Consider the following 17,611-nt stretch of genomic DNA (forward strand, 5'->3'; position numbering starts at 1 on the left):
AGCAACCATGTACGCTAAACCCGATCAATGCACACATACATTGACTGAAGTAGGAACAGACTGATGTTGAGACTATGTTGTTGCAAACTCTTTGTGAAAAGAAACTGGGTCACACTATAATCCTAATCTGGCCTTTCATGGTAATCCAGACAAATGTACACACATCCACAATAGACTGCCTACTGTCTAAACATCGTGCTTTTGCATGATGTGCGAGGAGTGGGCTCCCGGCCTTTTACCTTTTACCTTTTTCTTTCTGTGGATTTTATTCTGACAGACGAGTCTGGGAGGTAAACTACCATTACACATAAACCCTACCCACAACTTCAGCTGTGTCAGGGTTGAAGGATTTCAGACAAGCAGTGTTTTAGTCTGTACCCATGTATCGACACCCACTGGTTCTACTCTGTCGGCTCACAATCCCAGCCAGCTGAGCGGAAGGTGCTGGAGCTGTGATGCAGAATAAAACCTACTTTTGGCTAAGAAACCTTACAACTGCGATTCTGCTGGAAGTAAACGCAAAGAAATACGGGGCCAATACTTCCAGACACACCTCATTGCAGTTCAAACACCTGCAATCATTCCGCATTCACACGTGCCTGCGGACGCACACACACACACACACACACACACACACACACACACACACACACACACACACACACACACACACACACACACACACACACACACACACACACACACACACACACACACACACACACACACACACACACACACACACACACACACAGAGTTGTGGAATCAGTGAGGCAGTAAATAAAAGTGACAAAGGCCTCCATTCCAATCTACTACTGCACTACCCAGGAAATATAGAAGCACCCCAAGGCTACTCTCACACTCACGCATGAGAAAGGAAGAGAAGAGGGAGACAGATTGAGACAGGAAAAGATTTAAAAGGAGAGAAGACATAACAAGAGCCAGTGAAGATGAAGGAAACATATACAAGTGGCGAGTTTGTGGGAGAAGAGGGGCTGTGAAGAAAGAGAGGCAGAGGTGGTGAAACAAAGCAAGAAAGAAGAAAGATGAGAGGGAAAAAGATGAGCGCAATGATCTGTGGAGTAGTCTAGAGGGCATTTATTGATGAGTGGGGTAGGGTGGTGGGGCTGCGGGGAGGAAAAGCGGAATTTTGCGTCACAGAGCCAGCAAGTGTTGATTCCACTCTGAATGAACCGCTGTTATCAGCTAAAGCCTATTGAAACAATAATCTATCACAAGCCTGAAATATAGCCGCTCATTAACCTGTCTGCTTGCAGTGCTAATTAACGAGCCAGGGCAAACACAATTGTCCAAGAAACAGACTAATCTGGGTTCAGGGAAGGGATTTGAAGAGCTAAATAATAACATATGTCTGCACTCTAAATGGTTTTAACTGAGGAACGAAGTCTACAAATACACTAAAATGCAATCATAAACAAGTTGAATAAACTGTAATACGAAAAAGCCTGTAAGCCTATCACTACGATCTTCCAAAAAGAGTGGTTGGTTATTCAATTTGAATAACCACCGCAACAGTTTTTAGGCTGTTCAGAAAGGAGTTACAGAGCTTTTAACTCACAGTGTTGGCCATTTCCAATATCTACGTTTATACCAGAGGTCGTTTCAGGTTATTGATACCGAACATTGAAATGCACTACCAACCTCTTCACAATGTTTTAAAACTCTTGATACTTTATTTCGGCAGGTTTACAGTCAAACAATGTGTAAATCTGTGTGCTTATGTTTCTACTTGAATTTTGAATGTCCTTTTATTTTTGCATTCATTAAACTGTAAAGCACTTCAGGGAAAGGTGTCACATAAATTAAATGCACTTACTTATTGACTTTACTAAATGTGATTAAGTGGAATATTATAAACCTTTAAGATGGGTATGTGTATGTTTGCATCTGTGTGCGTGTGTTTATGTTTTGTGAGTATGAGCTTGAGTGTCAGGGCAGAAAATAGTCCAAGCTTGTCCTCACATGAACACATTTTGATGTGATGGAACTGAATCAACACTAACAGGATGATCTATTGCTGGATGAGTGAGTGCATGTGTGTGTTCATAAAATCTTATTTATGGTAAGCACTGAGACTGACCTAGATTAACAGAAAAACACAAACTCGCACAGATTTTTTTTTAGATTTTTTTTTTCTCCTGGTATCACAATCCAGCCAAACAGCTGCACAAGCCCACTTCTAAAATGGGACATCTATGCTGACACGACAATAGTTCACAATCTACAATATTGCTACAATGAGTCACAAACTCATTTTCGCATTACTCATTCATGCTCTCAATAATTCACTCAGATAGCTGTTGACCTGCCCGCTCATCCACTTAGCTCACATTTGAAAGGAAACCGCTTCACAGTGGGGAAATCTCTGAATGCGACAACTTGTGCAGAACACTGAGATATACAACTGGAGGGATAGTGAGCAGCAGAGTCAGCCCGACCAACTGGGAGAAAGTGAAGGAAGAGGAGGAGGTGAGGAGGACTGCATCGAGGAGGCAAAGCGGCAGGTTCAGCACATTGGCAGCACGCTCCAGCAGATCTGGAGGTCAAATGAACATCCAAGCTGATTTATTGTACAGACTGAAGGTGAAAGAAAGATAAGAAGAAACAACTGAGCAAGGGTGGTTGAGGAAAGACAGAAAACATGAGCAGAAGAAGCATCGCAGAAGAACATGAAAACAGAAACAAGGAGGAGGGGCGGGCAGACAAAGTAAAGAATAATTCACAGAGTTGGAGTAAGTATAGATTATTGATTTAATTATTAATAGGCAGTTACTCTTATCGAAGGATGCAGCTTCTACTAAACAGGCCTTTACTGTCACACTACCAGCTGAAGTGTGGTGGATCTAAATGGGAAGGATACAGTAGAAAAAGTCAAAATAAGGAAGACAGATAAAGCAGGAATGAGAGATTGTTATTGACATCAGGCATGCCTAATTGACTCTGGTCTGGGTGGCAGGAGTGCATTGTGGGTAAGTGGGGCACGTGGCCTTGGGGGAAAGAGCATGAGGATGTAGGCTAATGAGCACTTTGCCAGGTGTGAGTGTGTGCGTGGATCTTTTTTTTCTTTTCTTTTTTTGTATGTGGGCAAAACGAGCACATCTGCTGTTCCCACGGTAACAAGCAGCATTCACCTCGGTGGCGGTTCAGAGTTCATTCATGAGGACTCCAGAGAGTGAAGCGTGCGCCTGCGTGTGCATGTCACAGCTTATGCGTGTCAGCATGCGGTCTCGACAGGACACAAAAATCCAGTAAAGAATTATGACACTGACAGACTGGAGGCTCATTGTGTCTCATAATATCCTTTCATGCTATTTCAAACTGAATGTTTCCCCCTCTACTTTGTCTACTTGTTATTTTGTGTCATAAATTAAAACGAAAAAGTCATGCTGGGTAGAAGGCTTTCCCCTCACCCTCATGTTTACCCCCTTGGAATATTCTGGCGCCCTCAGGAAAGGTCCGCCCCATGGATTAATACCCTATTTAACAGATTAAGCAAGTGTACCCACGAAATCTGCTGATGAGTAAGTAATGCAATAACTGTAAAAAACAATTTAAGCCCTTTGCATAGAATTATGACGATGGAATAATAAGAAAGAAATCAACAAATAACTAGATTTTTATCAATTTGAAAGTATAACTAAACAGTGGGCAGTTTAAATTGTAGTAATCACTGGTTTGTAGTTCAGTTACCTGCTAAATATTTTCCCTCTTCCTCAGCATCTCTACAATTTGTAGAAGAAATATTTTGCCTCTTCGGCAAAGGAAACACAATAAAACTCGCACTGTTATGAAGATGAGTGCGAGCAAATTCTCTAAGCTCGTGAAAACGGGATGTTTTAAAGGTTGTCTCGGGACAGCAAGAGTGCCGCTTTCAGCTTGTCAAGAGAGATTTGTGTTTTCCTTTGTTTTCATAGTCTGGCCTATAAATAACTTTTCAGATATGCACTGTTGACTGTGAATAACAAAAGAACCTTAAGGCATCACTTTATGGTCTGTAAACTTGTGATGGTCATTATTCAAAACTTCATGATAGTTCACAGACTGGAATAATTGACCGCTGATTAATTAGTCAGGGTTGCCGGGTGGTGCAGTAGAAAGTCTTGTCTCACAGTGAGAATATCAGTGTTAAAGCCTTTCATTAGTCTCCATGTTAGTTGCTAGAATTCTGTGGGGTGTTGCAATATTGATGCATCTCAGTTAACAGCCTTCACCACAAAATATATAAGAAATATATATTCAGTTTAAAAAAAAACACACACACACACACACACACAAAGCAAACCACTACAAAGTTGCCATTTCAGTATTTTCCATCAGTGTCTACTTCCAAGGAGATACAAACTGTATATGCTGGCATGCTTGATCCTCTTTCCTGCTGTGAAACACTAGCTGGAGGAGTTTAAAACATCAAACAAGAGGGATAAATGAAGTCACTTTATCTTCTATCCTTTTTCAGAGTCTTTCAAGCCAGGCTTTCTCACCTCATGTAGCTTCTGAGGTGTGCATGTGAGCATTGCGGCATGTGTGCGGTGTGCGCGCGCATGTATGTATAAGTGGTAAAGGGGTAGATGTGGCAGGAAAGCAAAGGGAGAAATCTCCCATGGTCCTTTGCAGCTTGACTGCCAGAAGATAAGATTTTTTTTTTTTTTTAAACAACTTTGAAGATTTATTCAGTTCGTAAGAGGATGGGGGGGGGTGCAAAACTGGAGGAGAGAGAGAGAGAGAGAGAGAGACATACAGGTGTGATTGGTTAATGAGATGAAGTGTTACTTTGAACCATAATCCTAATCTAGATCCTGTCTGTTTACATCCCGGGATCCTGGATTACCTGGTTAACAAGATTATCATGACAACAGTGAAAACGTGAGTTCGGAAAGGAAGGCGCCTCCGTGTTGTGTTACGGGATGTCTTCCGCTCGTCGATTTTAAACATAGCTCGCGATATGAAGACAGCTTGTTCAGATCGGTGGATATCACCATCACTCCTGAGCGCATGCAACCAGCAGGCACGGGGACACGATGGCATGTAAACCCCCACATGATCTGTCAAATCCATGTACACGCATCGATCTGCACAAACATGTACCAGTGCAATAACTGGAAACCATGCACTTGCTCTTTGTGCAGAGTCACTGGCACGATGGGTGAGCATACAGTACAAAATCCCATGGCGAGGGTCTCCAACCAGCACATCTGCTCCAGTCTGTAGGATTGTGTGTGTGTGTGTGTGTATGTCTTTGAGAGTAACTAGTGAATATTTAAAGAGTGCACAGAGCACTTTGCCTGAGGAGGAGCAGAGTGGATGTGTTCTGTCACCAGAGAGAAAAAGGCTGGTTGCCTTCCATCCACTTATTTCTACTACTTCTTTGCTGCACGGAGACAGTGGAGGGGAAAAAAAAAAAAAAAAAAAGAAGTGTGAAAATACCACACACTTCCACTCGCACATACAAATCTGCACAAACACAGGAAATGGTTTATTGCTCCCCAAGCCGACCAGACAGTCGATGAGGCGACGGGCCGAACGTGTCATTGTTCACAGGTTTGTGCATGTGTGTGTGTCACTGATGCGTTTGTGTTCTTGCGACTCAGCTATGATTAGCTGCCCTCTCAACTTGTCCTTGAATCCATCAAACAGAAAAATGACTTCTCCCACGGGAATGACAAGGAGCTGTGATTAATCAATTAGCTGATCGATAAGCCCGTCGGTCAGTGAGGTGTCCAGTTGGTCCGGATCTCAGCCAATGGGAGGACAGGGACGGTCTGTTGTTCCCTCCTTCGGCGTGAAGCAGGGAGTGTTTTCTGTGCTCGGAGATATGTTATTCCCGTAAGCCCTATCAAATATTCACCAGCGTCAGAAAGAAAGAAAAAGAAGAAGGGGGAGCCTGTACAAAAGAAAGAGTAAGACGGAATGAAAAGAGTGGAGATGAGAGAAGTCGCAATATAAAAAGGGAGGAAATACAGATGCGGGAGTGACGGAAAGGCAGATGATGAAGGAGTGACAACAGTGAGAGATAAAGCGATGTGAAGAGAGGGAGAGAGTGGTAGATGAAGAAGGAGGGAAGTGGAGAGAGAATGTGTTTAATTATTCAGCATTATACGTGTTCTCTATTTATGGGCCTTTTAAAGCAGCCAGTGGAAGCTATATATACATACACATACTGTAGGCACAGCCCCCTTAAGTAAAGCTCACTGGGGAAGTTTCAGCCCAAAAAAACAGGGAGCAAGAAGAAAGAAAAAAAAACGGGATTATATATTGATAAGAGAAAACTACAAAAGCAAACAATGAAAAGTGAGGGGAATGAATAGACAGAGGAGGAAAACGAGGAAACATAAGTGCCACAGATATGTAAGATGAGCGAGGGAGACCGAGGGAGAAGTCGAGCTAAAATTATCATTTCGCTGCAGCGACTCATCTCTCACTGTTCTCAGCCAAACCGCTTCTCTCTCTGTCTCGCAGACAGAGAGCCTGCAACAGAAATAATGAGGGACAACTTTTAAAGACAATTTTTCTTTTTATTAAATGAGATGAGATTTAAGCCCACATGGGAAGGAAAAGAGAGGGATGGAGAGAGAGAGAGAGAGAGAGAGAGAGAGAGGAAAGAGCACCGACGAGCAGATCTGTATCATTTAACTAGATGGGGTAATGGAATTGTTGATAAACCTGTTATCACTTGCTCCCAGGCACACAGAAGTGCAGTTATGTGGCACATTACTGGCCTCATACCACCAATACCATAAAACACTGCGCTGACCATTACGATCACATGCACACAAAAGGATGCATGCATGGATACCCATAAACCTACATCTCTCAAGCTTCGTTGCACATAGTTCACCGGGTAGAACGATACTCCAGCAAAATGAGAGAGCCTGCCATTAGAGCCTTTTCTTTTCTCCGGAAAAATGTTAACAATGATCGAATGTTGTTGTGTTGATGAATTAAAGATCAAGAGCCCTATTCTTGTGCATTTTTTTTGCCATTATCAAGTTAGATTTTTGCAGGCAAGCAACCATATTTGATTATTCTGACAATCTTTCCTGCAAATTTAAAATGAACAATGATTAAGTTCATTAGCGGCACGGCAGGATTTTTTAAATCGTCTTGCCCAATCATATTTATTGATATATACTGCATATATAAAAATAACCTATAATAGCCTAAATATGCCCAAATGTCATATTTAGGCTACTTTTTTAAGAGAACATGTGTCGGACACTAATATTCCATAATGTGGAAAAGGGAACGTATAACCATTTACACATTATCACGGATGTTTTGTTTTTTTTAATTTCCAGACATTTGATGTATAAGATGTCAACTGTGTGTGATCATCTCAAGCATTCAAATAAAAGTTTTGGCGTCTTTTACAAATTTACTAGCGTTTCAAGGACTTCCTTACCAAAGGCAGTCAGTCACTGTGCAAACTATGATGCCAACCCAATCCAGCGCAAAAACATTGCTCTTATTCAAGCTTTATTAATCTGAAATCAACTAATCAGATTACTTTCTATCACACTGCAGGTAATATTTCAGGAGGGGACAGAGCGTTTTCAATTGCTGCCCCTAAAATGTGGAACATTCTGTTGCTATACATCAGACAGAGCTCGTCTGTGTCCACTTTTAAAACCCATCTTAAAACCTACTTTTACTCGCTGGCTTTCGAGCCAGCATGAGACATTGATCTGATTTGATTTCCTTTATTGTTCTATCGTTTTTATGGTCTTTTTTATTTCAGCTTTAGTTGTATTTCAGTTTTACTTCTTAGTTTCTTTTTATGCCTTGCATCTTAAATCGTACTCCAATGTACTGCACTTTGTTTCAACATAGTTGTGTGAAAGTGCTTTATAAATGAAAATTATGCGATCGATTTTCTTTGTTTTTGCTGATTTGTGCTGTGAAATACTCATTTCAGTATTGGCACTGTAAATATAATGAAAAAGTGGTTATGATGGAAGTGACTCTACCAAATCAGTAGTGAAAGTGACAGCTGGAGATCAGAACCAAGGACGGCAGCCACGAACACACAACTTGTATTCCTCAGAATGTTTTGGCAAAACCTTAAAGTTCATTCAGTTGTGAGTGCATGTAACAAAAATCTTCCGTTGCCCGATCATGTGATGGCTTTTCTTTCGCTCAACATTTTGAGGCTTGGCCACGTCATTAAAAGACAGGTGTACATTTGCCCTCAAGTCAGGGAATGGTAACCGTCTCGGTCTGAAACTAGCTGCAGCACTTTGAGCTTAAAATGGCACCATAAATGTTATAAAAAATCTGAAGTAACAACTCAGAAAACTGTCTGTTTATAGCTTTTAACTGATGCACTTTTCACGTCATCCAAAAGGCTTATTAAAGTTTAAATAAGTTAAAATGTGGCCTGATTTTGTTTGTCCTCAAAAATACTTCTGGTGATGGTACCAAACATTTTGTTTGATAAACACATCACAAAAGACTCGAAAATCAAAGATATTTTGTGTTGGTTGTGCATTTACGGCGTCATTTCTAGACTTTAAATAGCATCCAACTGAAATGACTATATAGGAGCAGAAAATTCACCTGTTTTCACAACACAGCACACCGACTCACTCGTGAGGATATGAGAGTTCAACAGCTAGATATAGAATGATTTTTTTTTTTTCCCCAGGACTAATGTTTGAAAATGTTTCACCAGGAGCCAGAGCGATTCCAGGTCACTCATACCCACCAGGCTGAAGGTCAATTTCTCATCTCAGTGAGTCAGAGATTCACCTGCTCACAAGACGCTGATCCTCTCCAAGCAGCTTGCCAAGACGAAAGACCTCAACCGCATGAGGAATTTAAAATAGATGGCATTCTCGCTCAAGCGACTCTTCTCCTTATCTGTATGTATGAGTTCAATCTTTTTTTAGTTTACAAATGCATCTCCACACCGCTGAATGGGAAACATTTTAAACGGCCTTCTGCCTTTTACGCAACCATTCGGAATTGAGAACATGAATACGTTTAACGTTTCATCACAGCATCAAACTGCTTTCTGGAAATCGTAACTTGTGCGATTTCTTTACAAATAAGTCAGCGGAAACTCGCACGTTAGCTGGAGCTCATCCAAGCGATCACTTAATTTTTAAACCAGTCAATGATTTTTTTTTCATTAATTTGCAACAGTAGTTCGAGACAGGTGTGAAGTGATACAGAACATACATACAATAGAAACGTTGATCTACCTGATAAGATGGAACATAAAAAAAAATAGACAGCCTTTAGAAATAAATGAGGCAGATATTGCAACAATAGCAGGGTAGTACAACAGGAGTGATTTTTACGTTCTCCTTTTGGCTTAATCATTCACTAATTTGTGCATAATAGGCCACACAGTGTATTGGTGGTGAAATGTAGGTGAGAATTAAGAAAAAAGAAGGTTTTAATCATCTGTGTTTACAGTTCTCACTTTGCACTTCAGTGTATTTCATCATCTTAATTCTGTCTTTGTAATAATTTGAAGAAATGTTGTAATGAAAATGTGTTCATCCTGCACTTCTTTGCAATTATTCATTCTAAAAATTTTAATAGAAAAAAAACCCAATGAAGTAAGAAACCAGATATGCAAAGTAGGTTTTTTACCCGCCAATTGCAGAAAAAGTAAAAAAAAAAAAATCATATTTCAGTGAAGACAGGTTTAGAGTGTTTAAATCTTGGATTAAAATCCAACTGAACTTGATTTATATGTTTAAGACTTAATATTTCTAAGACTGCATCAGCAGTGAACTACTAGAACTATTAGTCATTTATTATTTGCCACTTCTGCAGTCAGAAAGACCCAATATTTGGTATGATATAGTATTTGATATATTACGCATTTCATGGGCTTGTTAAAGTTCTGTTGATTACAGTTTCAGCAAACAGCTCTCGAAGAAAAGAGAAATGGAGAGAAGTGGGTGAAGCTTGGAGGCCAATCTGTCACAGTCACAGAGATGGTTAAGCCAATTATTTCTGCTTTTAGGTTTCAGCTTATTTATGTTAAAAATAAATACACTTGTAACATAAAAGAAATAATTATATTGTATCATCTGTAATAGCTTGCACCATACGCAACAATAAAAAAACCAACCTATTTTAACAATCAACATTTTTTATGGATCTCTGACATGAGTAAAACTATAAACGGATCAAACACGTTATTATTATGGCAGGAAATAATCACTGTCAGAGAATAAACTGTCACGGACTCCATGTAGTTACAGGTTTCACTGAGTAACATCCAGTCACCAACCAGTGTGACGCCACAGTACGAGTTTCAGGGCCAACACACCAGTGCTGTTGCTTCAGGCATTCTTTGGATGGTTAATGTATGGGACAAGCTGAATGTCAGCCAGTAAATGAGCCGTGACTTTCACCTAGACTGCAAAAAGCAGATTCAGCAATAAATGGATACACATTACTCTACCGTCCCCCTTTCTCGTCCGTGGTTTTTCCGCCTTTGCAAACATGCAAGACGTCAAGATTATGTCTGGAAGGATGGGAGAACTATTTCTGACCTCCGTCTGACCTTTCCCTTCATCCAGTCGACTGTGAGAAACAGCTCCTCTCCCATCACTACCTGACCTTGACTCTCTGGTCCATGAGACACTCTCGCACACACAGAACATGTGTGCGCTCGAGGCGCTTCACATGTCAACAGCTTCCACATATTTGGACAAACACATGTTGATTCCAGATAGAGGTGATTAAACCGGGTGACACTGGTGCCACTTCCTGCAGAGTGGCAAGCTAAAGCTGCAGAATCAGGAAAAGGGAACCAAGGATCAGGGAACGACGGGCCGTCATAGGGGGAAGAGGAAGCTCAGACAGTGACATGCACTCCGAGATACCATTTTAAACAACTGCGGGAAACAGCTGAGTCTGGCTGACAGCAAGAAGCTCAAGCCACAGCAGTGCTACACCAGCACCACCAGCACTTCCTGTGTCACACAGAAACACACCGAAACAACAAAAATTGATCTTTTGCCAGTGGCTGCAACAACAAGGGAGTGTTTTCAGCACCTATTGGAAAGTGCAAGCAGGAGGTGAACCAGACCTTCGTCATCATGCTGACAATAACAAACATGTGGTTTCCGTTGTGAAAAAACATTTTCGTCAGATTTACACAACAAATCGAGGTCTGATCGAGCTTTGGTTTGAAACGGACATTACATACATTTCCTTTTCTTAACGTAGAGCTTGTCAAAGGGTAGAATTTTTTTACACATACAGCTGCAAGCGCTGTTGGTTTTTTACTACAATCTATATTTTCAGCCAACTCATGAACAGTTGTAAACATAAGGCTTGATTCATACAGATTCTAAATAAGATGTGCTAAACTGCGTGCTCTTGCAAATAAAGTATACTTTCGGCCTGTGATAATTTCTCTGCTGATCAAAAAAGGTTAGATATAAAACAAGGGTATCTTAATGAAGGTTTTCCTTTGGTATGGTAGGCAACTGTCTGTATATGCATTTATTGAGGTAGATAACAATTGTATTGGAGAGATACAGAAACAAATGTGATTTGTCACAAAATCAGCACTGTGGGAAAAACCAACATTAGAAAATAGGACACGATAGCAAGATTTAAGAAAAATGAAAATATCTTGTTAAAAACTAGTGCGAGCATGTTGAGGAAATGCTTCTCACCACAATAGCACAAAGGCTCAATCAATTAATACAAAATATATCAAGACTTTACTTTTCAGACATAAACCAACACCCTCAGATGGCACAAAGACATGTATTTCACCATTTTTAGGTTAAACGAACTCAAAATAGGACAGATTTGTCAGGTCAGTGTGGAGCATTGTCGCTGAACTTGTACTTGACAGGGAAAAATGTGGAAGTTACCACTGACACAGCAGAGTTCGTTGTCTGTTTTCACTCCATTGCCAGGGGTTGCCTGTTAAAACATTGACCTTTCAAAGTATTTGACTATTGCTGGTCATCTTTAGCTGCTTTTTTGAAAAGTACATAAAGACAAAACAATGCAGCAATAAATAACGAATAGTGGACGCAGTTGAGAAAAAGAGATCAAGAAGAAAAGGGGATTGAGTTTCTTCTTCTGCATTAAAGTGTCTTTTACATTCGCTCCATTTCTCTCAAGCTTGTGGGCTGCTTTTATCCCACTGTACTCTTTTTTTTTTTTACGTCTCTTTCCTTCAATCACAGAAAACATTTCTGTTCTTTATTCCATATGGGCTTCTTGTAAAGAATACCCAAAAGCTGATGAAACAAAGGAGCATGCTGTCAGACTGAGAATGTACCCGTTTGCATGGATCTTACCTTGTACACTTGCCCATAGGTGCCATTTCCTACCAGCTCAACCAGGTCAAATATGCCAGCGGGATCCTGTAAAACCAAGAAGACAAGAGACGATTAGGATGTACATGCTCGAGTCAAAGTGTTATTTGGAAAACACCACATATACAAGTATCTATACAGGTTTACAAATTCACCCCAAGTATGACAAAGCACAACCTTTCATAATTTTATTTATGTGGTTGTAGAAAAAAAAAAAAAGTTAAATATGCCTTAGTCTTATCCAACCAGGCTCGATTACTTCAACAATGTCAGATGAGATTGTGAACAAATGTTATTTCAAATGGATCTTAGTTACTTAAAGAATCGGCTGACGTGTTCTGAAATGCCACCTGCATTCATAACAAACCAGAATAATGCAGAACATGTGGAAATTTCCCTGGCCCGTCTTCATCCACTCATCCCGCACACACACTCCACCAAATTCTACAAGGAAACTGTGTGTGTGCACATCGACAAAATATAGCTGCTCACGCATTTTGTGAGAAGCAAACTGTGGCTACCATTTATTTATCCTACTTGCAAATTTTTTCAATCATTAAAATATGGCTAACGATGGAGTTTGCATGTTCTCCTTGAGCCCGCATCAATGCAAAAGTTTTTTTTTTTTACTGATTGGACAGATGTTATAACGTAAACATTATAAACCTTGCTAAATTATCTCGCGCCATTCTTGGCATAGTGAATATAAATACACATGTGAGCTTTGGGTGCAGTCTGAGATTAAGTTTTATGAACCTTATTATAACAGTGTGCACATACGTAGTTGAAATACGAGTTGTAGTTTAGCTTTGCAGTAAAATCTTGGTCTACCAACTGAGTTCTCCAAGTGGCTTGTTTTCACATCCAGACTAGATTATAATTTAAACCCACAGTTGCCATTGCCAACACAGAAGTAGACACATCTCTGACAAGGAGCAGTTTGAACAGAGCATAAAACCCACTGACCCCCGCAAACACACACTTACATACACACCTCCCCCTTCCGCTTTGCCGCATGTTGCTACGGCATTCCAACAATAGCTGGTATTCACCCTCTCCTTCCTTCTCGCTCTCATCCACACTCACTCTGCTCCACCACACGGTTCTCCGATGAGAGCAAGTCCATCTATGTCTCTCCCTCTCGCTCTTTTTATCTACACTTTCTCTTTCATTCCTGACAGTGTCCAGACCAAGCCCTCCCTTCCAATGCAGCTTTCATTCCAACAGTGAATGCTGCACAGCCCCAGAAACACTGAGGGGCTTTTAACCAGCTCCTGCTTTTTACTCTCATTTCTCTTCCTGTGCACTCTTACCATTGACACGTTTTGTAAATGTTTCCCGATTAGTTCTGAGCTTTATACTTCAGTCTTTGACTGAGGATCTTTGCTTGTGTGATTTTAGCCATCAAAGATGGAATATAAGATCAGGGCTTGTTGGATAGTTAGATAGGTTCACAGATAGAAGTCTTTATGGTCGTGCAACTGCACTGCCACTGCTCTGAGCTCAAACTGCTAATAACAAACAGAAATGCGCCACAAAATGACGACAGCACTGCACAACGCTTGCGTGGATTCCCAAGGAGGCACAACATTGGGCCACATATACATTCTCAAGCTTAAGCTATTCCTGCCTACTGAAGCACTTTTCCGTTTAACCTCCGATCCGGTGGGAAGCAACATTGTAAAGTCAAACTTACAATTGTGGCCAAGTGTATGAAATCTACATCACACAGCTCAGCAGGTAATATTCTTATAAGACGCCTGAAATCACAGTCCAAGAGAGCAGAAGCTGTCCGGGCCCGTCACAAAGTTTTGTTTGTGCCAGTATACATGCGCAGAGTGTAATAAATTCATTGTAGAAATGATATTGTTTCTGTTATGACAGTTGGCGATATGGATTCTTTCAGCTTTGCAGTTGCACAACAACATCACAGATCAGACTTTAGACACCAGGAAGCCCAGAGGAACTGCAGAGGACAACAAAGACAGCATGAAGTATGTATCTGTATGTGTCGGTGAGCTTCTTCTGCTTTTCTTTCTTTCTTTATTCAAGTTTTCCATTTTTTTCTCAAATTCATTTACAGAATCATAGGAATGAGCCCCCCCAAACATTTTTTTTTTTTTTTTTTTTTTTTTTCAATTGAGCTCTTCTACTGTGGGCAAAGCTGGAGGCTTATTCCACTGCTGACTCACCAAATAAAATGCACTATTGTATACATCTACACTGGTACTCATGCAGAGCTGGAGAACAGACAAAATTACAGGATGCACACTTTTCTCAGACAATTCTCGTCTCAATAAAGCTTCATTTTATTTCAGCTCTGAAAAACCCACACAAGCACTCGGTTTCCATTTCCGTCTCTCCTCTCTAACCTCATCACGTGGGTCTCCAGCGTCACTTTTTTAGTCTTTTTTTTTTTTTTGTCAGTCACTTGTTTTGTCTCAATTTTTTTCATGTGACATTGATGTAATGTCTGTGAAATTTTCTTCTATTGCAGCAAAATTAGCTGACAACAAGATGATCTAAAACAGTACATAGGGAAGGAATTATGGATCACACAAGGATGTTTCATATGCCAAAACAGAAAAATAGCTTTAGCAGTCTTGCTTTCATTTGCATCTCTTTCCCTGGATTTTCCTTCACTCTGCCTCTTTCGCCCTCTCTCACGCCGTCTCTATGTGTTTGTTTGTGTTGGTCTCAGCAGACCTGTCAACCTGTCAGCCGCTTCTGACGACTGGACTTGCTCTTCTTTCCCTCTCTTTCCCCGCCCTGTCGTTCTTCACCCCCTTTTTTTCCCCCCCTTGTTGTGTTCTCCCGACGCCGACACGCATGGACTCTCACTCACATGAGCCCAAACACAAACGCACACACCGTCAAGCTCATTCTCTCGCACTCTGTCGCAAGTACATCCTCCCGCTGTCTCGCTCTCTCACACTGAAAACCACACACACTCACACACTGTGCCAAAAGCACACTCCTACACAAGGGCCAGTGTTCAAATGTTCTAACAAGTGTGAGTGGGCACAAAATGATGTGCGTGTGTCTAACTGAATGTGAGTGCATGTGAAAAACAGTCTGAGAGACTGAGAGTCACTTTCAACAGTGTAGACAGCCTTATTTTGCAAGCAATGTGACTATTTGCCTTGCTACCTGGGCCTTCTGCTTAGCAGGTACTTTTTTTTTTTTCCCCTCTTCACTTGCTTATTCTTTCTCCAACTATGCGTGTGTGGAGTTGGCAGCTGTGTGAATTAACTCTCAGAGCTGCATACAAAGTTCTGACAGCAACTCCCAAGACACAACCAATTGCCTCTCTCTCTCTCTCTCTCTCACTCTCTCTCCATCTTGCTCTATAAACAACAAAAACAGTTTAATAAAAAAAGCTCAGAAGCAAATACACCAAATGTATGCATACAAGAGCCACAACCACCGGAAGACACATGATTTCAGTATGTGCAGGCCTCTTCTCAATGCACAGCATAGAGAACGAGTGCTGTGGCTAGAGAATGAGAGCGTTTTTGCTGCTCCAGTTCATACATGTCCTCAGGCCTGCTGATAAAAATATAGCACGATATCATTCATATTTTATAGGCCACTTGCAGAATGAGCTCTCAGCACGTGCCAACCTTTGTCGGTGCATCTGCACAAGCGTGCGATTCCTCGTTCTACTCTCCTTGTGGGGTCCTAAACCTGAGAGCACTCCACTCTCGCGGAGTCAGATCATGTGGGAACCATATTGTTGGTGCTCAGTGTGGGCGCTCTCACATTTTTGTCTGTCTGAGACATCTGTCTGAGTGTGCCGTATACATGAGCACTGATTAAAGCGATCTCATGAACATGTTGGTTGATATGCATCAAGGATATCATTCGCTTCAGTAGGTGGATCGACTCCATAATACTTTGCACTGTGACATTGGCACTTTATGACATGTGCACATGATCAATAATACAGCTTTAACAAAAGGTTTGCCAATATTGAAGATGGATCTTTGTTCACTTGGACTCATTCAGCTCACTGTGTTTCTTGAAACGGAAACACCAAAATAAACCTTTTCCTTGTAGTTGATCGGGGGATTTTTGCTTTGCCGTCAACATTTTTCTCAAAAGAGTGTCTATGAAGTATCATGTAGGGACGTTATACAACATGGAATCTGATCAGATCATGAACACCATTTCCAATCAATGGCAATTTTGCAAATCTAATAAGAGAGAAGTGTTTTTTTTTTAAAATCCTTATAATAATAGAATAAATAATGGAAAACAAATACAATTTACAAAATGGATTGCAGTCCAAGGGCATGTAATTGAGAGGGGATCAACACCCATGTGTTGCGTCTGCTTGAGGGAACATTTTACAATGAAAACAGGAGTGACTAAACAGATCAATTGAAAGAGCAATTCCAAAGCTTCAGGAGAGTAATCAGTCAATTTAGGAGGCAGATGTAATGCAATAACAACAAGGGAACAGAATCCATGTGCAGAATAAATAGGTAGTTTCAGGGAACTAATGGCACTTTAAGTGCGTGTATGCTTGCGTGGTTCAGACTTCCCTGCGGCGAGAGAGCATTTCCCCTTCCCCTTTTTCTCATTTTGTTTCCCTGCTGAGCGTTTGTGAGGGTCACATGACTGCCACATGACCTCACTGGTGGCCGATGAATCACAGTGTGTGTCTGCGTGAAGCTGTTGAATAACAGCGGCACATTAAATATAGCTGTATTACAAGGAGTACAAGGAAACTGCTGAGGGAAGGAAGACTGAGAATCAGCCAATTGAGATGTGATGTAAAAATGCAACTTTTGAGACGAGGTTCTCTCTAACTGATGAGGGAGCAGTTTTCTTGTTTTACTTTAAGCACTATTGAAAAAGTTTGAAAGAAGACCAGAAACCAAAGAAATGAACAAAAGCTCTTTTGTTTGCTAAAAAGCATTTGTCGCAAGGAGGACCCGACTAGTCATAGAAGGTTCAACTTAACTGCATTTTATACATACACCTGATACGTAAGCCAATCTATTAACGTCCGTGCATCCACAGACAGAAAGGAATAGTTGATCCTACTATTTTTTTTTTTTTTTTATTGTTAATTGGTTTATCCTGTGACAGTCTGCCAAGGTTTTGAGACTTAAGAGAGTTATGCACAAGTAAGTGTAGGATTAAATTTGGGCACAAGAGCCCTGAGATGGCTGCATCAGAGGATCCACTGCTCTCAGGGAATATTGGTCCTTAAGCAGCAGAGGCCATTAATAATGGATTTCAGTGAGCAAGGCCGCAGTTCACAACATGTGTGAGGACTT

General features: G+C 40.9%; 1 protein-coding gene across 2 annotated transcripts in view; it reads right to left on the bottom strand.

Annotated features, from left to right (window-relative positions):
• tnika (TRAF2 and NCK interacting kinase a) overlaps positions 1–17,611 on the bottom strand; it is a 66,390-nt gene that overhangs the window by 40,434 nt on the left and 8,345 nt on the right. For both annotated transcript variants that reach the window (XM_080512827.1, XM_080512826.1), the window contains exon 2: positions 12,306–12,371. In XM_080512827.1, the coding sequence (XP_080368953.1) occupies positions 12,306–12,371 (66 nt within the window). The remainder of the gene's footprint in view (positions 1–12,305; positions 12,372–17,611) is intronic.

Source organism: Blennius ocellaris (genome assembly GCF_963422515.1).
Source record: "Blennius ocellaris genome assembly, chromosome: 17".
Lineage (NCBI taxonomy): Eukaryota > Metazoa > Chordata > Actinopteri > Blenniiformes > Blenniidae > Blennius > Blennius ocellaris.